Source organism: Apodemus sylvaticus, chromosome 17 (assembly GCF_947179515.1).
Source record: "Apodemus sylvaticus chromosome 17, mApoSyl1.1, whole genome shotgun sequence".
Lineage (NCBI taxonomy): Eukaryota > Metazoa > Chordata > Mammalia > Rodentia > Muridae > Apodemus > Apodemus sylvaticus.
The window spans coordinates 43,790,729-43,816,165 of NC_067488.1; the positions used below are offsets into that span (position 1 = coordinate 43,790,729).

Consider the following 25,437-nt stretch of genomic DNA (forward strand, 5'->3'; position numbering starts at 1 on the left):
TCCTGGAGCTGTCGGCCAGGGATGGGAGTGGTCTTGGGGCTGATGTGTAAAGTGCTCTGTCCTCAGAGAACAACAAACAAATGTCAAGACAGAGGGGATATCCATGGTGCAGCTCAGAAACCTTGTGGGGAAGCAGGTTCCTATGGAGAGGTATGAGGGTTAGACTGCAGGGGGTGTGCTAGAGTTCACACACACAGATCCCCCACTGTCCATGCCTGGCATCATCCTAGCAGAGACACAGGCCTTTGAGGAAGGGAGCTCATATCCTCCTAGGGTGGTTGTTGTCCTTGGACAATAGCTGCCAGGCAAGACTTGCTCTCCCTTGGTACTTATACAGCCCGCTAGGGTCCTAACACGTTGGCACAGGGCCAGGGCTTAGCATGGACTTGGATAAGAATACAGAGACAGCCACTGGGAGGACATATTTACCTGCCCCTGCCCCTGCCCCTGCCCCTGCCCCTGCCCCTGCCCCCTTGGGGATGTGCCTCTGGAAAGAGGAATGGTCAAAGTAAAGGCACACTGTTGGGGCGACCCTGGGCAGACGGAGATGACCAGCACAAAGCAACTAACTGGTGAGAACCAGGAAGGATTGGGGAGTGGGATGGCCCCTTTATGGAATGAGGATGGTGTCTACCCAACCTACATGAGGGCAGAGGTCCTGGGGGGCTGGGGAGAAGTTAGGAAAAAAGGTGGAGAGTTGGAGACAAAGGGAGACAAATAGGAAAAGACAGAGCCAGGGAAAGAAAGGCAGCGGGAGAAAGAGGCAGGAGCAGACACACACAAACAGAAGCAGAGACAAAGAGAACAGGGTGACAAGGGAGCTCGACTAAGAAATGGGAGGACAGACAAGGAATCAGAAATGGAGACAGACACAGGCAGAGAGAGACAGGGAGATAAGAGATAAAGACAGATGAGGAACAGACACGGGAACAGGAGACCAAGGAAGGGGGGCAAAGAAAGGACACTTGAAATCTGTGATGGTGGGAACCAGACTGGTCTCCAGTCCTTGTTCCAAGTCTCTCTGCTGTCTGAATCCTGGAGAGAGGGAGGCCACCTAGAGGAATGGAGGACGAGCTGAGGAAAGGCAGACTCGGGGAGGCTGTGTGGTTACCTGATGACTCTGTGTTTCTCTTGGGCCTCAGAGGCGAACTGACTGACATTCATACTGAAAGGTCTTGTCCTGCCTAGAGGACAGCATTGTGTCTGAGTGGTCCCATAGAGCTCTGTTTTTGCTGCAGTCAGTACAGATGAGAATACGGACATGTAAGGGCCCAGAATAAAAGGCAAGTTCAAGTTCAGAGCCATAGGCCTGTGCTGTGACAGAACAGAGCGGAGCAGCGGTCCTCTGCTGAGTGTAATCAGGATAATTGGACAACAATGGTCACCAGGTCGTGGGGGTGGGGGGAGATTGGTATCTGCAGACTGTAAGAGGTTGGCAGAGGCAGCGGCCAAGGTCACACAGGTGATAGACTGTTGCCCACAGTTGGAGAGATTCCTGAAGTGCCCCCTGATGGGAGGTCAGGTTGGCTGCTGGATCCTAGTTTTGGTGACCTTTATAGCCCAAGGTGAGGAGATTTCATCTTCTGTGGTTGCCGGCTTCACGGACAATGTTTCAGAAAAGATCCTGCACCACTTGCCCAGGTGCAATTCTTTGGGGGCATAAACAGTTGCTCAGTTCCTCTTTCCTAACCCGCCGGCAGATGGAGGCTACTAACTGTGTCAGCAAGATGTGGTACCAGCCCTTGAAATGAAGACACCAAAGTCTAAGCCTTGTTTCATGAGCAAAGAGTATCCTGAGTGAGACACAGTCTGAAGCCACCGCTCTTACCCAAGCAGCTAGCAGAGCCGGAAGTCCCCAGGGCATCTGTGCCTACCGAGCATCCGGCAGGGTGGGGAGGCCTTGGAAGCAGCCTGCAGAGCTCTGACCAGCTGGGAGCTTATGGAGAGCAAGCGCAGCTATGGAGATGCCCATGATGGTGCAGGTCAGCCAGTTTCTAGAATGTCCATGACTCTTCTTTCTACACTCAGGCCGTTCTCTCCCTATCAAGGTCTCCGGGGTGGCTAGGGTCAGCACTAGGGTTTCCTGTAGTGGTCTATGCAGGGGTCATTCTAGAGTAAGTCCAGAAGGGCAGTTGGTTATAGGGCAGGAGGGAAAAGAGCTTTGAGGTAGGGCCTGAGGGAGGAGAGATAGGAGGATACGCTGTGGTTCACCTGTTGACTCCTTATCTCTCTTTGACCTCAGTTTTCTCACCCACATCAGGAGGAGGCATTTTAGCTCTGGCAATCACTCCATAGAGAAGTGGGAGCTTCTGGACTGAGGATCCTGCCCTACATCTGATTCCTCCACACGGGCCCCCATACCCAAGTGGGTGCCTGGCCTCCTTCCCAGAGGAAACCGGCTAATGTATGCCACCCAGTGGTTTTGAAACTAGGGCATAAGTTGGGAGCTCTGACGGGCGTGGGAGAGCCCCTCAGGAGATGGAGACAAGCCGGAAGAGAGGAGGCAGCTGAAAGCCCTCATCTCCTCCTGTGGGAATGAGAGGTCTGTGACCTGTGAGAGGTAGAAGGTGGCTGGCTGGAAGAGGGAGCCCTTAGTAGCCCATGGACAGGCCCCATAGGTGGCTGGAGTCAAGGGTCAGTGGGAGCAGGAGGCAGGTTACCCCAGGGAGAGCCCTGTCTTTGGCCCATCTGAACAGTTCTCTGACCTTCTGCTGATCCATTACAAACTCGCTCCCTGCCTCTTGCTTTGCCCCACACAAGAAGAAAGTCAAGTTTACAAAAGGACACAAACTGGGACGCTTGGGAGGTGGGGCCAGATGATGAGAGTGCAGTAGCAGGGACCCAACGAGCTTGTCATTCTGAATGTGCCTTAGACCTAGCATCAGAAGCAGGACTGTAGCTGGACACACTGCAATTTGAGCAAGCCCTGTCCCCAGATCTCATGTGGACATGTGGAGCAGAGGGAGGAGCCCCTGGTGGGGTCACTACAGCAAGTTCACACACATGTCCTCACTGAAGGGGCAGGTGGGTACCAGATCACCATGCGAGCAGTGGTAAGAAGTACACTGCTCTTGAGAAAGGTGTGTCTCCATGGTGAAGGCACAGGAGATATTCTGTGTGGGAAGCTGCTGGCCTGGGAGAGGGATGGTACCAGTCTAGATTTACTGTTTCCTGACTTGGACCATCCAAGCTTTTGGAAAACAAAACCCAGGACAGGACCATGAGAGAGGGAGGGATCCACATAGCACGAAGTCAAGGCCTTGAGCCCTGGGGACAGTCCTGACATAGAGGGCATATCGCAGTTAACTCCTTGAGGCAAGAGGAAACCATTGTCTACTGGCTGTGACACCATCCAAAACACTGTCTGCCACGCCCCTAATGGCAGTAGGCAGAAGCCAGTTGGTTTTTAACAGGTCCTCCAAGGCAGGCCCCAAAAGCCTGTGGTGTTTCTCTGGATCCCAGTTACAGGCCAGGACAGTGACAGAGTTCTTTGGGGACTCCTCCCTGGTCTCTATGGCTCTACTGATCTCACCCTATATCAGGGAACCTGGCCCTAGTTCCCCTTGGGCGGGCGAAGGGGAAATGGGGACGAAGGAAAGTCATCAGGACAAGTCCAGGCTAGTACTGGTCATTTTCTCAGCAATGCTTTTTTCATTCACCTTCCAAGCTTAGAGCAAATGGAACTTGCCTAAGCTGGGAAATAAATATGGCTGTTGAATCTCAGGAGGAGAAACACAACTTTGTGTATGCTGGGATAGGAGATAGGTTGATATAGGAACCTACTCTCTATTGACTATGGAAATAGATGTGGAGATCATCCTGAGTGCCCAGGTGACTGGAGATGGAGCCTCTTCCTCCCCAGTGAAGAGTGGGTTTCCTGAAGCCTGGGGGTGGCCGGTCACAGAAACACAAGCTTTTAATCCCCCTCCACTTGCTTGTGCCAGTCCATTACGACCAGCCTGGGGGATTGGTCTCTGAGAGTCCCCTTGGCCCTGCTTGAAGGGCACCTGAGACAGTCTGAAGTGGGATTGGCTGTGTCTTGGTAGCCTCTGCTTCTCTTCGCTGTCCCTACCCCTGAGTCACCTTCACTGCCTTGGGTTCCCAGAGCCTTGTTGAATAAACCACACCAACTATCCTTTCCCATTGGAGCCTTGTTGTACTTTCTGCCCTGGGCTCATTCTGAGGAAAGGAACACCTGCTGTGCCCTGGCAGGGTAAGCTGAGAGGCTTCAGGAAGACAGAAGGAAAGCTGTTGGCCCCAGACAAATGGCCAACCTGGAGGCCTAGCCTTCCCCACTCCTCCTCCCTCTCTTGCTCAGGCTACTTGACCCTCCCTTCTGTTCTTCCCACCCCATCCCCTAGGGCATCCACTCACATAACTACATGGTCACCCATCTTGTACTAATGCCAAAATCCCACTATACCCACTGAGAGAGAGGCATCCCAAAACTCAGTGTGCCCTTGAAAAGAGAAGTGGGGACTGGGGCAGGCCATTGAAACTGATCCTTAAGTGTGGTCTGTACCCCCAGGGCAGGACGGAGAGGTCACCTGGACTCCAGGCTCCATGGAGAGAGACACAGCAGAGCAGGGAGCCAGGGCCAGGCTGAACAGGGTCTGACGTGTCTTGCCCCTCTTGGGATGTCTTCCTGGCTCCTCCCTACCTGGGATTCAGCCCTGAGTCCAGGGAGGTTGTGCTCATTCTCACCAGGCCCAGAGCATGTCTTGTTTACCTTCCTATTTGAAAAGGTGTCCTTCATCTCTCCCACACTCAACATCTATAGAAGAGGACCCATAGCTGCCTCTGTTTCTGAGTCTTGTCAGGGCTGTGTCTCACCTAAGCCGCCATTTGTCCCATCATGAGGTGGGACAGATGTTATCAGAGAAAGGTCATGACCTTGGGATGTAACCAGAGTTCTGTCTTGAACTAAACGTCCAGGCAGAGTGCAAGGGGACATCCAGGAGCCCCTGTCACCCGCCCAGCTCAGTTCCAAACCTGAGTCAGGCACAGCGCTCTCCCTCAGTTCCCCTGCCCTACTGTGAGAGGACTAGTGATCAGATCCATCCGATCCGTGGTACCCAGTGTTCAGGTATAGCCAGGGCTGGTGGAGCACATGGTGGGGGTAGGGGGAGATCAGGGACTGAGAGTGGGCTGGGCCCTTGCACCTCTTGCTGTACCCCATGTGGGGCTCTTTGCCTGTTTCCTTGGGTACAGAAACACAGAACCATGTCTCAGATCGCTGGTGTTCAGAATGCCTGTCAATCACAGGGGCCACTTATTCAAAGGAAAACCATGTCTGGTCTCAGGTTCCTGAGCACAATAGTGTGGGAGCAAGAGAAAGCGGCCTTTCTCTGCGGTGGCACCGCCTCTGCCTCTGCCACTTTCCCTCCCTCTTGTCAGCAGTTTCAGCATGTAAAAGCAACAGAGGAGAGAAAGGGCAGAGGCAGCTTTTCATCTTCCCCGGCGCTTGCTGGCTCCTGCTGGCCCTGCAGAGGGTGACGACACTTCCTGGCAGCAGGTGGCTCCCTCCCTTCCATCTGTAACCTGCCTCCCAGGCCTCTGCTCTGGGTCTACAGGGCTTTAATCCTCCCCTGGGCAGGTGCTGTGCTGCTTCCAGGCACCAGCAGGTGCAGCTCTTCCCAGGCTGGGCTGTTCCTGGCTGATGCCTTTCCTACAGAAAGCAGAACCCCAGCAGAAGGGGCAGTGGGGATCTGCAGGTGACCATGACAGTTGTGGTGACCTATTGGGCCCACTGAACCATTCAAACACACCCTAATTCAGTGATACTCCAAAGGTATAGTGTGTGTGTGTGTGTGTGTGTGTGTGTGTGTGTAGAGGAGTCATCTGAAAAGCCAACGGCAAAGCTGAGGCCTCCAGGCTAGTAAGAAATGTTCTCCCATGGACACTAGAGTTCCAGCTGCCCATGGACTTTAGACTAAGACGGTGTGGCCTAGCAATCAAATAGGCCCTTTTCACCATTCTCGGTCTCCTCCCAGCCCTGCTCACTGAGGTCTAGCCTGTAAGGGGTTTATATCCCTTACACTTCACCCCTCCTCCTTCACAGTAACCTGGCACTGCCACAGAGGTGACCTTGAACAGGTTATTTCCAAGTTCTCGAACCCAGGCCTGGATTCAGTCAAGAGATGGGTCTCTCATTGTGTAGATAAGAAAACTGAAAGCCAGAAAGATGGCGTGCACCATCCTTTAGACAGGACATGGACCTGTCTCCAGATTCCAGGCTGGGCAAGCTGAGTGAGCCCAGTTCTGCAGAAGAGATCCCTTGTAGCACACCCTGCACCCCAGCATGGGGGATTCAAGGGACTGTCTGGGTCTAGCGGCCATGAGGTTGGCCTTTGGGGGTCCTGGAGGCTTTTAAGGCCAAGGATTCCAGACTTAGTTTTCTGGGGTCCATAGGCAGTATTCCTGTGCCTCCGTGAGCAGCCACACCCTCAGGTGAGAAGCCTCCTCTGAGGTCCTGCTTCAGCCCATCCCACACCCGCGAGAAATGGCACATATTCCAATAAGTTTCGCAGTTTTATTAACAAAATCATATATATCTGTCTTTGAGGTAAGATGGTATGGGCAGATGGCCTGGCTGGATATTCAAGGCTTGGTGAAATTAGGGGATAGCCACACTCTCTTGAGATCTCCAGGGTCTCCCTAGTCCCTGGGGCCTACCTACACCCCATGCCAGCCAAATGAATATGGGTCATGGCTTATGTGCAAAAATAAACTGTGGGCGCTGGCAGGGGCACAGGGTGAGGGATCTGTCAGAACATCAGTGGAAATGGTCTCAGAACACCAATCGACCAGGCAGATGGAGGAACCGCAAGAAGGCCTACTCAGACTGCAGACACAAGCAGTTACCAGCACAAGGTGGTTGGAGCTGGCGCGTGGGTGAGGTTTCAGCTGGGCAATCACCAGGCAGGTCAGGGAAGTGCCTGGAACAGCCTAGGAGCCAAGGCCTGGGGTCTCCTAGGACTGGGCTTGACCAGCAGGCAGGGCACAGCAGGAAATGTCAGGCTGGGCCGGGGGCCCAAGCCTTAAGGCTCCTGCAAGGTTCTGGCGAGGGCCAAAGGCCACGCAGCGAGCTGGGCTCTGTGCTAAGAGGGCCAAGGGTACAGACCCTGCTCAAGCTGCAGTGGCTCGTGGCAGGCAGCTAGGGAGTGGCCAGCGGGGTGGGCATCATGGCAGACGCGTGGTTTCTCGCTGGCTTGTCTTCACCTCCAGCTCTCTCAGGCTGAGCTGGGACGCTGCCCTCTGCCAGGCACCTCCTCTCTGGAATCCTGTTTCCTCTGCCTTGAAAGTGTCTTGGAACCTCTGTGTAGGCAGCTCCAAGAGAGGAGGGTGCTGGTGCTGTAGTGGTGCCCTTTCCAGGCGGGGCAGGAAAGACTTCTCAGCAGCCTCGAGACCTGAAGGAGACAGGAAGCAGCAAGAGGGTTGGAGAACTGCTCACCACTAAATCTAGGAGGGACACCAGCTTACCCCCGGGGCCTGTCAGGACTTCCCAGATATCCCAGAAATCTGGAGAGTGGCTGGGATCTGGGGCTTGGTCAGGATAGGAGGCAAGACTCTCTTACCTGTTGTCTTTCTCCTGGCTCTGTAGGCTCCAGTCGCTGCCTCAGCTGGGTGTGGGGACTCAGGCCCCTCTGGGACCCTCCGCCTGCTGTGGCTGAGTCATGGAGCTGAGTTCTGCTTTTCTTCACTGGTATGAATCACTGCTGGGGTGAGAAATCACAGGGTCCCCGGTGAGCTGGCTTAGCAAATTCCCCCAGAACCGCCCCCACCTCAGCCCACTCCCTGGACCGTGAAGTACCAGTGCCCACTACAATGGCACCCACCCTGATGCCACTTCACTCCACTCTTGTGGATAATTTGCTAGGGAAGCCTTGAAGGGCTCCTGGAAGTGGACTCGGTTCTGCACCCCCTCCTCCCCCAACTCTAGGATACACGGGGCAGGGCTCACCTGGGGGCCAGGAGGTGCCAGGATGCCAGGTCTGCTGCTTCAGCTGCATGTGTAGCTTCAGCTCACCCCTGGGAGGGGAGCTATGCTGCCTGAGACCGGCCAGTTGCTCTGGAAAGCAGCTAGTGTCCCAGCTGGATCTGCTGTGTCTGCAGGAGCGGGCTGCACCCCCGGAAGCGGAAGCTGAGGTTCCTCCACATCTCTGAGTCTGCTTTAGCTTCGGCCCTGGGATGACCCTTTTGTTTTGGTGCCTACTTTTCGTTGCCTTTCAGACACTTGGTTTCCTGATTACCCAAGGGGCTCTGGACACTGGTGCAGGAGGTGTTCTGTGATGGCCTGAGAGTGTAGAGGGTGAGGCCAATGGGGCTGGGGCCGGGGCCAGGGCAGAGAGGTGAGGGGTAGGTGGGAGCCCTGTGGGAGAGGGGCTTCTTGATGTTCGGTCCACATAGCACGGTTGTGTGGCAGTTGACAGTCAGGCCAGTGGGTGAATAGATGTCTGGCTGGACAGGGCACCCCTTTGGGTGTCAGCCCCAGCTCAAGTCCTAGTTGGCAAAAGCCACAGGCTGGGTGTGGCAGGCAGGCTGGGGACCCTGGGCCAGCCCCTCTATTCAGGCTGGGTCCTGTCACTGGCTACTGACTCGCTGGTGAGAGCAGGTGTGAGTGCCTCAGTCTCGTCCTCTGTGGGCAGTGGGGTGCCAGAAGGCTCAGCGGCCTGCTCCAGGCCGTCCTGCACCTCCATGCCCCTCTGAATGAGCTGTTCCAGGGTCTTGGGGAGAGGGTGGCGCAGAAAGCGCTTGAGTTTGGGCTGCAGAGTGCCCACCACATACTGAATGATCTCCTCCTCCTCAGCGTCCACATACAGTGTCTGGTACAGGTCCCGCTTGCGCCAGAGGAACTGGTCGAGTGGTTCACCCTGCTTCTGCGGCAGGTCCAGCTCCCGCTGAATGGCTTCGCGGGAGAGTGTGCCCTCACTGTACTGCAGAAACTCCTTCTTGAACTCCACCCAGTTCTTCACCGAGCCCTGCTTGAACTCCCACCACTTCTTGGCTGGCCCATTCATGTGGTTCTGGATCTGGGACAGCCAATATTCTTCAGAGCCACCCACCTGCCGCAGGTACTCTTCCAGGTGGCTCAGGAACTCCCGTGGGTCCTCGAAGATCTGTGTATCCACACCAGGGCTTGGCTGCCCATCCTCACCTGGCCCCCAAGACTGGTATTGCTGAGCCTCCACTGACTCCTGTTCAGGCAGTTCTCCTGCGGCAGGTGGCGGGGTGATGGCATAGGGGCTAACAGTATAGTCATAGCCATCAGCTTCCTGGGAGTAGGGCTCTGGACCCCCCACACCTACAGAGACAGTGTGGCGGGCTGGCTCGCTGCCCACTGGGTACTTGCCGCCCATGGACTCCAGGCGGTCGGCCCACCTCTCCAGACGGTAGAAGACCTCCCTCCACACGTGCATCTCACGCTTGACCCAGCGCTCCAGGTTGGCGATGGTCTCCTGGCAGCGGCAGAGACAGGCCTTGATGGACTTCTTCCAGCGCTGCGAGTCGCCGGTGGGCACGTAGCCGTCCAAGTTGTTCTCCAGCTTGCCCACCGACCTGTGCAACCCTTTCAGCTCTCGCTCCACCTGCTTGGACACTTCGGTCAACAGATGCCGGTGGGTCCTCCGTACGTGCTCCAGCATCTCAGCTCGGCACTTACCAATCTGCAGGATCACATTGGGTTTGGCGGCCGGCCCGCCCCGCGGGGCAGGGTAGGCGTGGAGGCCGCCGGTCGTCATATGGTCCAGCTCCATCTGCTCACCGGTGCTGCGGCTCCGGACAGGCTAAGAACTCCTCTGAGGCAGAAGCCGGAAGGGAGCAGAGCCGGCGGCTGCAGTGGCAGTGGCAGAGCCGGCGGCTGCAGTGGCAGTGGCGGTGGCAAGTGCGCGGTGCCGGAGGAGCTTAGCGAGTGTGGCAGGCTCGTCGCCGCTGAAGCTGGAGAAGCCCAGAGACTGCGGCTGCGGGAGGACTGCTCGCCGGAGCACTGCACTGAAGCCGCCACCGGCGGCTATTTATGCTGAGCGGGGCCCGTGGGCGGCAGCTCGTGGAGCCCTGGCTCCCATTGGCCGCGCCCAGGCTCCGCGCCAGAGCCCGCCCGCGCCCTCTCCTGCCGCAGGCCCCGCCTCCCCCGCGCCTACTCGCTCTCCTCTGGCGGGTGCCCTCAAGGACCCGCCCCTTCACAGCCGGGTGTGACTAATGTGCTCTGCTGCACGCCTCCCACCGGGAGGGATCTTGGGGACCAGAGACACTCTCTTCTACCTAGTCCTGGGCAGCGAGGATGAGGCTAAGGCAGGTTATTACCTACTGTTGGCCCTCAGGGTCTCATGATCTCTTTTTCTTAGGGAGCTGCTGGATGTTACCCCTCTGGGTCGTTGATTCGACCCTTGCCCAGCCTGACCTCATAGTATGCAACCACAGAAGTGCCTGGTAGGAATCTCTCATTCCAAACCCTTCCATCTTCAGCTGCCTCTGCACACACACACACACACACACACATGCACACACACACACACACCTCCTGCCCAACCTTGCCCCAAGAGTCATAAGTCCAAGTCCTAGCCTGGTCCAACACTGTTAGGGGACTCCACTCAGGCAAGGCTTTTACTGGACCCCTGCATTAGTGTGTTTTGTGGACTCTGAGTGGCCCCGTCTGTGTGTCAGTAGCTGAACGGGGCTGCAGTATCCTGAAACAGATGTATCACTTGAACCTGTACAGACACTGGGGTAAGGCATAGGGGTATCAAGGGGTGCAGGCAACATTGCTGAGCCCTGAAGCCCCTCCCAGGACACAGCCAGAACTGGACCAGAAGCTTCTCAAGACTTCTAAGAGGTTCGTCTGGAGGAAGGAGGGAGGGAGGGAGGGAGAAGGAGGAGGGAGGGGAAGGAGCCGGCAGAGGAAAGCGAGATGCCATATAAGGAATGGGGCTCCGGAAGCTGAGATTCCCTCTAGAGGGAGGCCCCTTCCGCTTCCCTGGCAACAGCGCTGTGGTGCAGTGGGGGAGGGCATCCTTCTTGGCGTACACCGAGCCAGAAACACGGGCTAAGGTCTCCCATCCTCTGATGTTACTTGGGGACATATCACTGCCCACAGCAGAAGCCTACAGGGGCCCACAGACACATGGAGCCTGCAAGAACACCCTTTCCTCTCTGCCAGCTCCCCCCTCACTCATACATACACACCGAACACTCATACCCCCCAGCACTCAGCCCACTCACACCCTTCCGTGTAGACTCATGCCCCCACTCACAGGCCTCTCTGGACTCATGACCCCCACGCACAGTCCTTCATGTAGACTCATGCCCCTCCTCACAGCCCTCTCTGTGGACTCATGCCCCCCACTCACAGGCCTCTCTGTAGACTCATGCCCCCCACTCACAGGCCTCTCTGTAGACTCATCCCCCCCACTCACAGCCCTCTCTGTAGACTCATCCCCCCCACTCACAGCCCTCTCTGTGGACTCATGCCCCCCCTCAGCCTTCCAGACACACCAATGGCCCCCACTTGTAATCCACACGCACTCATACCTCAGCCTCCCCCACCCCACTTTTGTGCACACACCTACAGAAATCCCCTCACCTCATACCCCTTAGCACCCCTCCTCTATTCTCAAGAAGCCTTGGGGAGCCCTGCCTGTCTTAGAGCCAACCTGTCCCCCACCCCCCAGGGCTTCCATCCCTGAGGGGAATGTCTTTCTGGGGAAAAAAAAACCCTCCCCTAAAATGGCTCTCCTGGCATTTCTAATTAGAGGTGAGTGGGCGGACACAGAAGGCAGGCGGAGGGGCACCGCTGCAGGGAGGGGAGACAGGCAGAGAAATTGCTAGAACAGGGACTAGCTAGAGTTTTCCAGTAGAGGAATCCTGGGAGCGGGAAGCCGCAGGCCTGAGTCTGGAGGTAGCTGAAGGTTAACCAAGGTCCTACGCCATGGGGTCGGGCTGATGGGGCAGCTGGGCCCTGTTCTGTCTGCACACATGCCAGCAGCAGCACTTCAGTGACCAGAGTCAGCCTCTGTCCCCACACAGAAGCTAGTGCACAGGCCCCCGAGAGTGGGGAAGCTGTGGAAGAGCAGGAGGTGGCAAGGGGGACAGACAGCTGCACTGTAGCCAGTGGCCAGGACCCCCCACACCCCTCTGTAGGGGGATTGGGCCCACATGGAAAAGGTTCCAATGCTGAGGTGCTTTGGCCCTGTGGCCACCTCATCTCCTATCTCCATAGAGGGCAGTCCGTTCCTGAGACACTACTCTGACCTCCACTCAGGTGACAGGTCACATGGAGCCCTGCTTCCTCCTCCGGAGTCTCCAGAAGCCATGGACACAGGAGCCCAGTGACAGGTGACAGACACAGGCAAAAGGCACGGCTCCTCTGGGAACACTTAATCGCTGCCCAATTATCGCCCCAGAAGCCCTCAGCAATTCCCTTCTCGCCCCCACACTGCAGCCTGGGGCTACATTCTGCTGCTGGAAATGAGGCCAAGCAGGCTCTCTGCCTCCAGAGAGGGGGATTTCTAACCCACACTCTTCTAGTACCCGCCCCACTAATCCTGCCCATGAGACGGGTAGATAGGCCACCCTCAGCCCCCTGAAAGGTTGGGAAAGGAATGGGGCAGGGGGTGGGGTGGGGTGGGCAGGCTGGGCCTGTTCAGGGAAAGAACATGGGGGAACCATGGCAAAATTACCTGACAGATTCTAGATGAATTCTGAGGAAAAACAAGAGTCCTCAGGGAAGGCCTGGGTAAATCCTTAGAGTGCTAAGATCCAGGTGACCTTGGTTCCACAGCCCTGTCAGTCCTGGCCCTTAGTTCCCAAGACTCCAGATTCCATGTGGGCTCTGGCCTCTCAGCATTTACTTTGCAATGCTGTCATGCTAGGATGTCTTTTTTTTTTTAAGATGAGGCCCCCTCCTGATATGTCAGTCAGAGACCGGGCAGTGTCCCTTAGCATCCTCCTGTCCTACCCCTACCTCTGGAACCTCTAGCACTATTCTCCTGATCCTCTTTCCAACCAGAGACTTCTGGTGAGTACAATATTCCTAATAGGAAATCATACATGTCCATCTGGGGTCCGGGTCCCCACCACCTAGGGTCCCAGAGGTATGGGGGCTTTAGGGTCCCTTAACTCTCCTCCTTGTGCCTCATAGGATATCTTTGAAGTCCTTTCATGGCCACTGTGAGGCACAACTGTCTCTGTCTGCTAGATGGTCTTCCCAGCAGATGTTGTCTCTAGGGCTAAAGAGTCAGCATCTGTTAGTAATGAGGGTAAGGGTAAGCCCCTCCAAGGACAGAGCTCACAGCCATCCATATACATGCACACAAGCTTGTGTCTGTACCCATGAACTAGCACACACACACACACACACACACACACACAAGCACCTTGATCATCCCTGCTGTGATATGGGTTAAGGGACCCCATGCCTTATGGAGACAGAATCCAGGGCAGCAGAGGTGGGCACAGCAGGGATTTGATTAGGCTTCCTGCTCTCATCTGACCCCAGACCTGCCACCTCTGTGGGCACAGGAGAAGGGGGTGAAGGCTTCTGCCCCTTGACTGGTTGAGCAGTAGGACCTGCCCAACCCCTGGCCCAGGTACCTTCATCAAATCTCTAGCCAGCTAGCTGCCTGCCACCCACACTGCACAGATGTCCTTTGCTGCCCGGACCAGTGGCCCTAGCTCCTGATTGATGCCCTGGTACCCTGTCCATCTCCAGGTCTGCACTATGAGTTGAAAGCAGGGGCCCAGAGAAGTCATTTGACACGGATCTGAGGAAGAGAAAACAGATGTACCTTTCCACATCCTTCTAATCGTCTGGCCCCGCCTTTCCCTCAGTGGCAGTGGGGGAACAGAGCTCTACCAAGCTGAAGGTGGCTGAAGTCCTTTCTTGGTGTCAGCATGGGACAGGAAAGGAAGGGAGGAGGGACCCAACTCCAGTTCTCAAGCCGAGGCTGGTGGGCTTCAGAAAGCCACCGCCTGCTGAAGTTTAAGGCCTAGTCACCTCAAGCTGAGCTGACAGAAGAATGAGCCACCAGCAGTGAGGCCACCTGGCCCTCCCACCAGCCTTCTGCTGGCTGAATGACTTCCGGACACCCATACTGCCAGTCTCTGGACACACAGTGGGCCTGGTGATGACTGGTCTCAGGAGCTGAGAGCTGAGACTGGAGTCCCCATCTCCCCCTGAGGGCACAGGAGTACACGGTGCTTTGGGGGCTGAGACTGAAGGAGAGAACATCAAGGTCGGGAGTGGGGAGGGGGAGGGGGGAGATGCTGGGGAAGCTGGGAAAGATGGAGACTCTAAGACAGGGCTGCAGTTTGATTTCGCACAAAGGTAATCTCATTTGGCTTCCATAGCAGCCCTGGAAGGTGGGGGACCTGCCTCAGACCACTGAGCTAAGCCAGTAACAGAGACAGGCTAGGGCATGGAGGTGGGATTGGAGCCAAGGTGGGGGGGGGCATGAGAGACTGAGTCGCTCTCCCCAGGGCCCAGAGCGCCCCTCCCTTTCCAGCAGGCTTCCTTCCCGAGCCACGGGAACATGTTCTCTCTGCACCCCCCCCCTCCTTCCTTCCTTCCTCTTCCGTCTGGCAGGCTGTGTGCTACATCCTTGTCCCTGGAACAAGGCAAGGCAGCCTGTTCGTTCAGGGCCCCCACACACCAGACCCTCCTCCCTCATCTCTCCTCCCTCCTCCTTCCTGCCTCCTGCCTCAGCTGCTCCAGTCCAGCCTCTAAGGAAGCCTGGTATTTTTCCATGGAATCTGCAGTCTTGATGCTCTCCGTGCCCCAGGCATTTCCCACTGCCCACCTGGCAGTGGACAAGGACACAGGTTTGTGGGAGTCTGTCCTCAAGAGACCTGATCCCAGCCATGATTCATAAGGGAGACTGAGGTCCAGAGAGGGCCAGAAATCTACCCAAGCCACACATGATAGAGGCGAGGAATTGGGCTAGAGGACAGAGACCTCCAGGCTCCTAAAGTCATCATGTGAGACACTCCCTTGTGCTGTGGGAACGTAAGTCTCTCTAAACCTCCACCCCTTCCCTGGCCTCAGTTTCCCCAACTGATGATGGTCCTCTGTTGTGCTTCTAGCTTGGTTACTGTCTTCTGCAACTTGTCGGCACCAGTGGGTGGCCTTCCTCGGAGCCTCCGAACTTGGCAAAGAGCACCCAGCACTTCCTGGGGATTCTTCTTGCAGAAAGCAGGTCAGTCCCTTTAATTGTCGTTGCTCAAGCTAGAATAGTCTAGAGCAAGGGAGGAGAAGCCATGTAGGCATTGTGGCTACAGATCTCAGCACTTGCATGCTAGGGAGGCCAGTTTAAGTGTAGGAACAAGAGACAGGGGCTAGACCTGAGGAAGCCCCTTAGGGGTCCATATCAGATATCCTGAGCCTGGCCTAAGGCTCCAGAGAGCTGTGGACAGGAACTTCTTCATCTCCCTGAGGCCATGCATGGCTTCATGCCACACAATCAGCCCCTTGGTCTCAACCACACAACAGGCAGACTGAACTAGGAGGCCACTAGGGCTCTCCCTCCTCCTCCTCCTCCTCCTCCTCCTCCTCCTCCTCCTCCTCAACCTCATCCTCCTTGTCCTCCCTCTCCTTCTTCTTTGAGGTGAAGGCTGAGGAAGAGCCGGGTAGACCTGTGACTGTGAGGCTCCTTCTTTCCAACTACCCACCCTCCTGTTCAGTTGACAAATGTCAACTCCGTGTTAAAGTGAGAAAGTCTTGGCTCCCTACAGCTGTCTGTATTCTGTGCCTCTAGGAAGGGTCTCCAGGCACAGAAGATCTGAGTCCGGGGCCTTAGTCTGTCCCCTGTGCATCTGCACAGAGTCGCTGAGATGAGTGGCCAATCTTGGTGTCTGCTAAGGTCTGGGAATGTGTTTGGTGCACAACCATATATGTCACAGCCATAGCACCCTTTAGCTTTTCCTTGCATACCTGCTGACAGCCAGCACTGGGTGGCTCTGGGTTCTGCCTGAGCAGAGGCGCTCAGGGACTCCACGTATGCAGGAGCCAACAGCCAGAGAGATAAGGAGGGACTGCCAGATGAGGGGTGCTACTAAGGGGACCGAGGACAGCAACATGGCCATGTGGGGTCTGTCCATGGGGGGCAGAACATGGATGGTAGCAGAGAAAAGGTATCAGAGTGAGTCAGGTCTCCCTCACTCTAGCCGAGACACCAGCCTTGAGCCAGGACCAGGGTAGCTAGGACTTCCTCAGCCTAGGGAAGACATGGAAGGAAGAGAGGGTAGAAAGGGGCCAGGATATGGGGAGATGATTTGGTGGCTGGTGTTCCTGATGTGTGAGTTGTTCCTGCTATGGAGAGAAGGCCCGGGAACTAGGGCTGTCAAAGGGACAGGAATGAAGACTATCAGGGTTCCCTATATCCAGGCAGCCAGCGTTGAGTTGGGGAGCAGGGGCAGAGCAGAGTTATAATGAGCAGAAGCCATGGGAGGCTGGGCTGAGGTGGGAGGCTGGCAGCCACCCCCATCTCTGCTCCACTAGGGCCCTAGCCAGGCTGAGTGCCCACCCACCAACTCCCTGTGTGCCCACTGGGCTGGATTATGCAGGAGCAGCTGTCCATCAGGGGCTGGGGCTGGGGCTGGGCGGGTGAGGGAGGCATTGCTGCCAGCTGGCCGATGAAGACGCCCCCAGAGCTGAGAGTTCAGATGCCCATGCCAGTTAGAGGGTGGTGTTCAAGGCTGCCACCCCCACCCTGGCGGCTGTGTTTTCCTGCTGTTCTATGCAATTCCATTTAAATACCTCCCAGAGCCAGCCCGGCAGCATCCGCTTGCTTCCGGGGGAACCATAAAAGGAGAGAGGCTGAGAATAGCTGAGCAGTGACGCAGCGAGGAGCTTCCCCACGCAGGGCAGGAAGGCTCTACGCGCTGAGCCTGCCACCAACCAGGGCCCACCCTGCCCTGCACCTGCCTGCCCTGCCCCTGCCCCTACCCTAAAGGAGAGGTGGGGGACCAGAGTCCCTTGCACGGAAGCCGGAGACTGGTGGCAATGCCCCTGCCACTAGTGGCTTTGTGACTCTTAACAAACCAGACCTGCACAGAGACCTTGTATCAGGTATTTGTTACTTGTACCCTAGAGTTCTGGGCCCTAGGAAAAGCAGATGGCCCCAGCCCTGGGCAGTAGCTCCTCAGGCCTGTAAACAAACCTCTAGAGACTGTGCCCAGGCTGAAGGGTTTGAGCTCTGGGCTGGGCATGCGCTAGTGCCGAGATGCTGACATGTAAGGGTGCTTGGAGTGCATGTGCCTGGCATTTCTCATTCTGTCACAAAGGGGAGCGGGGTGTCAATAGAAATGGAGCACAGTGCTCTGAAAGGGTCCGGATCGACACTGGATGGGCTTCCTAGAGGAGGAGCTTGTGGGTAGAATGTACAGAGAAGGGCACAGGTTGAGCAGGGGACGCCAGTGCAGTGTCCCTCCACTCTGCTGGCTCTCTAATGGCCTTCGGTTGTGGTCACCCTCCTCTGGCTGGTGAATCCTTCATTTTCTTTCGGGGGGAGGGGGATGGTGTTGGATCCAGACCTCTATCTTTCTCTGATACCTACTTCTACCAGAGACAGCTCATCTGAGTTCTCAAACCTCTGCCCTGGGCTTTGAAACTGGTAGACCACTGACAAGCAGCTCCTAGTGAGGGACCTGAGGAGCTGCAGACACCTGGAGATCCAGGTTGTCTCCCCACTTCTTGTAGTTCCCTAGCTAGGCAGGCAGGTCTCCACCATTGATGGATCTCATAGGCAATAGGCACGACTCTTGGTCCCTAAACCCACTGGAAAGGTTAGACACGGGTTCAGAGTCTGCCCCAAACTGCCCAGTTAAGCAATAGCCCACCGTGTCTAGCCCTTTCCCTGCCCAAGGACAGGAGAGGAGCCCATGTTGTGAGGACTTTGTAAAAAAAGACACTGCAGGGGTCAGATGACCAACGCAGCCACTTCTTAGCTGTGACGTACTGTGTGACCACCCCAACTGCTACCACATCCTCGCCATTATCGTCCTCACCATTACCACATCTCCAAGCCCATGACCACAGGCAGGACCCCACTTTACATCCCTACTTTGAACCCTACACAAACATCCTCAGTTTCACCCCAACCCTGACCTCCATACTGCCAACTCCAGCAACGCCATCCCTACCATTCATTGCTCCACTGTCAATATCAGCGTTGCCAATGCCACCCACCACCATCTGTAATCATGACTCTTAGTTCCAGGAGGTTTCCCTGCTGTGAGCATTGAAAGAGACAGGGTAGGTCTGGTCCTGTCTGTGTTGCTTGTGTCCTTAGGAAGGTTTTATTTCTACTCCCTGGCTGGCGAGAGAGAGAGATGGAATCCCAATCCAGACCTTTTGTTCCTGGGATGTGACAGCTTTGGGTTGTCTGTCCTGATGGGTCCATCTCCTCCCTCCAAACACAGGGAGGGCATCACTAAAGTGCAAGATTCCGGGTGATCTTGGCTAGGTCAGAAAGGAACCCTGTCCCCATCTCTGGAAGATTTCACTTGGCATCAAGTTAGACGAAGCCCTAGTCCATCCCCGGAGCTGGGCAGAGAACAGCTGGTAGTTTCAAAAGGCTTAAAATCTTGCCCTTAAAGGCTCATGACTAAAGGACCTTTTAAAATGGATCCATTGTTGTTGATTAACTGGGAAGACACTCCAGCCACTAAAGAAGACACGCTCCTGCCAAGACCACCTGAGCTCGGAGACTGATGAATTTCGAGGCTTTTGCTCAAGTATTGCTCTGTGTTCTGCCATCTGGCTTCAATCCTCACCTGTGAAGTAACACAGTGGCAACTGGGAGCCTGCAGCACTGTGGGAGCTGGTCACCATGGCAGTGGGTTCTGAGGAGGGCAAGGAGGATGGACGTATTAGCATCCTCTTCTTCCTCCTCCTCTTCCTCCTCCTCTGTGTACTACCTTGGTGGTTACAGTGTTTAGAATCTAAGGCAGTTTTGTGTTGACCCAGGTTTGACTTCTGTTGAAAAAGTTCCAGGCCGCCAAGCCTCCCCAGCCCCGGGCAGGCACATAAACACTGGCAAGCTGAAGGAAGGAGGGGCAAGGAGCATTATCTCGGGGATGTGTGAACCACGCTTTTTCTGGGGCCCCTTCATCTGTCCCCATGTGCAGGACCCCCTGATACTAGAGATGCCCCCCGCCCTGGTCTCCGACTAATGCTAGTGTCTCCTGGATAATTATCACGTCAAGACAGGGAGGACCTTGTCTATCCTGCCTGTATGACTAGTACCAAGGGTATGTTCAGGGAGCGTGGTGGGGACCCCTATGGCCTCCACCAGAGGTAGAAGTAGGTGTCAGATGTCATCATTGCTACCTGCACCCCTGTTGGAGTCAGAGGCTGTAGCAGCAGTAGCCTCTGATTCCAACAGGGGACAGAAGGCCACATAACTTGACCTGGTGCTGCCCTAGCCTCCTAGCTGGGCCCAACTTCCAGGCTGCCAAGAGGGAGCAGGGAAGCCAGGACAGTGGGCGGGCACAGCAGCTCAGCCTCGTGAAACCCATGCTGCCAAGCCTTCAAAGGATGAAGCCTTTTGTTTCCTCGTTTCTAATTAAAAAGAATTAGTCAGGGGAGTGACACGTTTACGAGGAGAGCCAAGTGACACTGCTGCCCCGCTTTATTAATAAAATGAGAGGGGAGCAGATTCCCACGCTGCCGGAGCCTGGCACGGAGTCTCCTTTTCACAGCATAATGGTTTGGAAGCCCAAGCTGTTTCCCAAGTTAACCAGTTCCTCCCAGGCTAGTCTTCTGCCCCTCCCCTTTCAGCTTCCCGCCCACCCTCCACTGTGTCTACTTTTCATGGAAGGGGAGAAGAAAAGAAATGTGTGTGGGCTCCCCACAGGGCCCTCCACATTGCTAAAGAGAGGACCACAAGGGATCGGGATTGAGGCCAGAACTAGCCCCAGGCCCCAGGCATTGACATTCACCCAGGGAGAGTCTGCCACACAGGACTCAGCGCCATCCCCAGATAGGGGCCCAGCTCTTTCTTGGCTTAGCCTGGTCAAGTCCCCTCCTCTGCTTTCAGGTTTCTTCAGTGGCAGTGGGAATGCGAACCTGTAGCCCCTTTGTAATCATCTGTTCAGGTGAAGTCTGAGGACACTTGGGACAGGCAGAAGAGCCTGAGAAAGAAGGACACACAGGCCCTTCACCTAGGGCAGAAAGAGAGTGGCCAAGCTAATAGCCCCCATCAGAGACAACTTCTACCACACACAAACCAGTTTCTCCTGTCAGCTCATATGTGGCACCAGAGCTAGGAGAAGCAGGCATTTGAGATGGTTCTGGGAAAAGCACCACTCCACGCTGAGCCTGACAATCTTCATCACTCTCACAGGTCAGTCAACAAGCTATTACCTCAAAAAAAAAATAAATAAAATAAAATAAAATAAAATAAAATACCACCATCATGACACTGATGCTAACACTCAATACCACTTCCAAAACCCCTGTGCCATTTCCAGGCTGATGCCGTCATTAGCCTCACCACCGGCACCACCATCACCACCATGACCATCATCAATATCATCACCACCACTACCGCTGCCACCAGCACCAGCACCCTGACTACATCACGACCATCATCACCATCAGTGACATCACTGTTCTCACTGATCATGACATCTGCCACCATCGTCACATGTACACTGTGCTCATCACCCCCACCATTATTATCATCAGCATCACCATCATTATCCTCAGCATTGCCACCGTCACCATCCTTGATATTGCCACACGCACTCTCCTCTCACAGACCCTTACAGACACTACCATCATTGCAGCCATCTTTGTAAACACTGTATTCACGGATGTCACTATCACCAACAGGTCCATCAATCACCTCAACTTCCTTAACAGTACTGTCATAACTGTCACCATTTCCACCCTTGTTCCCACTATTTTAATTATTTCAGTTGCTGTCGTTACCACTAATGGTGCCTTCATGTTGTCATATTTGTCTAGATCATCATCACCACCATAATCATCTTTCCCATTATCATCTTCAGCAATGCCAAGCCATTGGCATTGTGGGCATTTTTATTATCATGGCTACATAGTTATCCTAATCGCCTCATCTCTCTGTTGTCAACCACAACTTCAAGACAGCCATTCCCACATACCCCTCTCCTCTACCTAACCTTCCACTCTTCGGTCAGTCATCCCACACACAGCCTCTGCCCCCCACTATCCCTCCTGTGAAATCCAGGATGGTTAGGACAGCACTAGACCTAGTATGTGCACATCTCTGGGATAAAAGTCTATAATAGCTCCCAGAGTGTACATAGAAATTAGCCCAGAATCTGGACTATGTGTTGCTTGGGTTGTAGGGACTGGGCCTGCACAGCTAATGAGACTGGGCAAGCAGCGAGTGTTACCACATGGGGATGCCCACCTGGGCAACCTGACCATGGCACTTCCCCTGAGTCGGTAGGGAGGCCAGAAAGACACAGCCCTGGGGCAAGTTGGGGAGACCTCAGAGGCCACGTGCTCCAGCCAGGCCCCAATCCAGCTATAATGATAACTTGTCTAAGGTCTCCCACTGAGTTCTAGTTTTTATTTAGCATCTCTTTATCAATGGCTTCCTTCTGTGACAGCATCCTGGGGAAGCCCAGAGATGACTTGTCATATCTTTGTCCGTAAGTGACTCTTGCCTTGTCAGGAAGTGCTGAGAGACAGATGGCCTGAGATGGGCCCCAGAGAAAGCTAGCTACTAGGAACCAGCCATATGCTTCAGGGAGAGAAAGTTAGAGGCTGAGTAGATTCCCTGAGAAAACAGTGGGTTTCACAGACTGGGCCTCCTTCCCAGCCAGAGCTGTCTCAGTGGTCCCTGTTACCCCAGACCAGTACTGGCACCCAGAACCACAGAGGTCTCAGGCTGGACCACTACACAGACTGTGTTCTTGTTCCTGCTGCAATCCAGATATAGGGTCATACCCCTCTTCCTTAGTCCTCTGAACCCTCTCTGAGCCCCTCCAGATTGAGGCTCACCTTTAGGCCAAGCTGAAAGAGCTGGTGGGTTTAGGTCCTGAATTATGTTGGCCAAGCGCTCAGAGCTGTCTGGGACTTTAGTCTGTGCTGATTGTTGACTTGGATGCTCTGGTCATGGTGGGGAAAGGTGGTAGGGAAGAAGGAGAGAGATAGAGTCAGGGGAGAGATAAGAAGTCATGGTGCCTCTCAAGATCCAGTCCCCAAAGGTCAGCTATTCATGAGCCAGACTGTGCTCACACACTCACACAGCGGGAGAGGATAGTGTGGGGAGGGGGGTGAGCTGGACCTCTCTCCGGTGGGAGAATGTCCAAGAATCTAGATCCTCTTTGACCAGCACAAGCAACATCCACTGAAGATGTGAAGTATGCCCTGCCTCCAGTCTCCTCTCAGCAGAGTGTGTGTGTGTATGTGTGTGTGTGTGTGTGTGTGTGATGAAGAATTGAATTGAGCTTCCCGAATGTGAGGCTGATGCTGTTCCACTGAGCCACACTCCAGTGTCCACAGGGCAAAGGAAAGGAAGGGTTGGGGAGTGTCAGGTCTGTGGACCTGGGAGCTGGCTTGAGCATTACTTGTGTTGCTCCTGTGCTAACAGTAGGGCGTGGCACTGTTCCCTTCTGCATCTGCCTGCTCAAAAGCAGAAAGGCTCCTTTGAGTTGAGGTTCACTCTAGAAGCAAATAAAGCCTTGAGGGTAAGGGGAGAGGAGCAGAGGGAGGAGACAGGTTGAACTGCCCAGTCTCTTTGAATGGGATGGATTAGCAGATGCCACCAAGCTGCAGCCAAAGAGGCAGGAACAGCAAGAAGCCACAGAACCTGCTCTGTTCCTGCATGGAGTGGATGTTCAGGCCACAGTGCCTTCTATGCACTGATTCCGGCAGGTTCCTTGAAGTCAACTTTTAAAATACCTCCACTCCCTTCTACACAGTATGCATGCCTGCTTTCCCAGATGGGACAGGACAGGTTGAGCTGATGTTAGCCTGTCACTGACCAGTCCAGGCCGGCCGAATGCCCATGGTCAGGCCAGGCTCAGCAAACTGCATTGAAAAGAATCCAAAGTGAAGTCTCTGGAGCAGGGGTGGGGGTGGGGACAGACAATGTCTCTCTATAGGCACAGAGCCAGGTAAGGACTGCACAGTATGCAGGGAGGACTTGGTTTTGCCTCTGCCACATGTTACATGTGTGTGCTGGTATGCAACAGGCAGTTGTGTGCTCACATGTGACAAGAAACATCAGCCTCACAGCTGGGTGTAAGCATGCCTCTGCTGCCACCCTGTCTTGACTCCTGTGGGCCTGGCACTTGAAGAGCCTGGGGCCCTTCTTCAGCACCTTGGACAGAGAAGCAGCTCTGGGAGGTCTGTGTGAGTAGCGAGGCCCTGTATGCCTTTTCTTATATAGAGAAAAGTCGGGGCGCTAGCTGCTTTTTGATCAGTGAACAAGGGTCATGGGTCAGAGAGCATGCCATCAGTCATTTCTGGACTGTCTGAAGATAGGTCCTTTCTCTGCTGGGGGTCCAGAGGCAAGGTCTCATAAAAACCTGATTAAAAAGAGGGAGAGTGGGAAGGAAAGACAGCCACCTCAATCCAGGACAAGTCTGGAAGACCTAGGGTCACCTCCACTCTCTGATCCCATGGAGTTCTCGTCTAGGAGCATGGAAGACAGTGGATCTCTCCAGAGCTTTCTAGGCGTTCCATGGGTGGATCTACCAGAGCATAGCCTGCTTCTCCCAACTGTGGCCCGCTGCCTGGTTCCAGTCCGTGTAGGCCAGGATGTCAGGAGGTCCCATCACCCTCTCTGGAAGAGAGTGAATGTATGGGTTATAAGCAGGAACCTCCACAGCTCATGCTCTGTAAGTGCTGGGTTATAGCCATGGGCCCAACCACAACACATGCACCATAAATTGAGGGTTATAGGCAAAGATCAACTCGTCCTCCAGTGGCATCAAAGATCACAGACATGCTCCTGTGGCAGCACAGATCACAGATATCAATACAGCCTCTAGTGGCTGCAGTGACCCCAGACAACGTGGCATCGGGTGGCAGCACAGGCCACACATATCATCATGGTCTCCAGTGGCAACATGGACCATGGAGACTAACATGGTCCTCTGTGGCAGACGGAGCAGACCATAGACATCACCACAGCCTCAGGTGGCAACACAGACCACAGACATCCACATGGCTTCCGGTTGTAAGAAGAACCACAGACACCAATGTGGTACTTGGTGGCAGCCTGGGCCATAGACATCGACATGCCCCCCCCCCTTTTTTTTTAATAAAGACTTCATGTGGCTCAGGGTAAGTTTCAATAGAATCTTGAATATTTGTCAGTTCTTAAAATTAAGCACAAACTCAACTCATGGCTTACTTTGAACAACCTATTGATGATTTCATTACCCCATGTCTGTCACTGTCTTTATAAAAAAAAAAAAAAAAAAAAAAAAAAACTTGTCTGGACTGGAGAAATGGCTCAGTGGTTAAGAGCACTGACTGCTCTTCAGAGGTCCTGAGTTCAAATCCCACAACCACATGGTGGCTCACAACCATCTGTATGGGAATCTGATGCCCTCTTCTGGTGTGTCTGAAGACAGCAATGATGTACTCATACAGATAAAAAACAAACAAACAAACAACCAAAAAACTTGTCATAAGGCCAATCCTTGAGTCTCTGAACCCCACATTGTCCCTTTTTTGAAATTGCTCTTCCTTCTTTAACTCCATCTAGGCCCCCACCGCTGGGCCCACTTTCTAATTTCATTCTTATCCTCATCCACCCGGAACATGAATTACTTTCCCTTGTCTTTTATTAAATCAACCACGTACACACTGGACAGCAGCGGAGAGAACTGGACTTCTACTTAAGGAACATTTGCACCTAACTGAGGCTACTTACACCTCAACCTCCATTGAATACTTTTAGCTCTAAGTGTGCCAACATAACAACCATTTCCCTATGATCCCGAGCCAAACATGAAAACTAATCAAGGTACCCTGAAGTGTGCCAAGATTCCTTGAAATCTCAAAATCTTTGCAGCCGAAGATTCTTTACAGAAAAGAGGAATGCCTGGCCAACAGAAATCCTAACATACACGGAAACACAAAGAAAGTAAAAAAGTACAATAAAAATGTCAAGAAGATTAGTACCATGGGGGAACAAAAGCTCACTTGAGTGAGTGCACTTCCTGTACTTAGGCAGGAAGTAGTTTGCAGAGCAAACAAAACAGAATAAATGAGTCACTAATGTCCTTTAAATAGATGCTGAACATGTTAAGTATTACACTGTGTGCTTGCAAATGCTCTGCAGTTCATGTAAAGCAAAGTTCTTCTCGAGACTGCAAGTGAGATCACCCTTCCAAACTTCCACTCTGGAAAAGTCCGAGACAGAGTTGGCAGGCAGGGGTTTGTTTGTATATGGGACACTTGGTGTAGACAGAGTTGGCAGGCAGGGGTTTGTT

General features: G+C 54.3%; 1 protein-coding gene and 1 long non-coding RNA gene across 3 annotated transcripts; one reads left to right on the forward strand and one right to left on the reverse strand.

Moving 5' to 3' along the window:
* Nucleotides 1-6,518: 6,518 nt before the first annotated feature.
* Arc (activity regulated cytoskeleton associated protein) lies at nucleotides 6,519-9,991 on the reverse strand. 2 transcript variants are annotated; one of them, XM_052161370.1, is made up of 3 exons: nucleotides 7,964-9,991; nucleotides 7,578-7,715; nucleotides 6,519-7,409 (listed from the first exon to the last, which is right to left on the reverse strand). In XM_052161370.1, exon 1 carries the CDS (start codon nucleotides 9,753-9,755, stop codon nucleotides 8,565-8,567), a length of 1,191 nt encoding a protein of 396 aa, XP_052017330.1. In that variant the 5' UTR covers nucleotides 9,756-9,991; the 3' UTR covers nucleotides 6,519-7,409; nucleotides 7,578-7,715; nucleotides 7,964-8,564. The 2 variants fall into 2 exon arrangements, with proteins under 2 accessions (XP_052017330.1, XP_052017329.1); XM_052161369.1 differs by having other exon boundaries at nucleotides 7,578-7,718.
* Nucleotides 9,992-10,505: 514 nt separating this feature from the next.
* On the forward strand, nucleotides 10,506-20,322 carry LOC127668061 (uncharacterized). Its single transcript, XR_007974003.1, has 3 exons — nucleotides 10,506-10,831; nucleotides 15,076-15,188; nucleotides 20,031-20,322. It is a non-coding gene; the product is annotated as an uncharacterized LOC127668061 (long non-coding RNA).
* The last annotated feature ends 5,115 nt before the right edge of the window (nucleotides 20,323-25,437 follow it).

What these genes read in the sequence shown, in the direction of transcription:
- Arc (XM_052161370.1), bottom strand. Translation starts at nt 9,755, where the DNA reads ATGGAGCTGGACCATATGACGACCGGCGGCCTCCACGCCTACCCTGCC.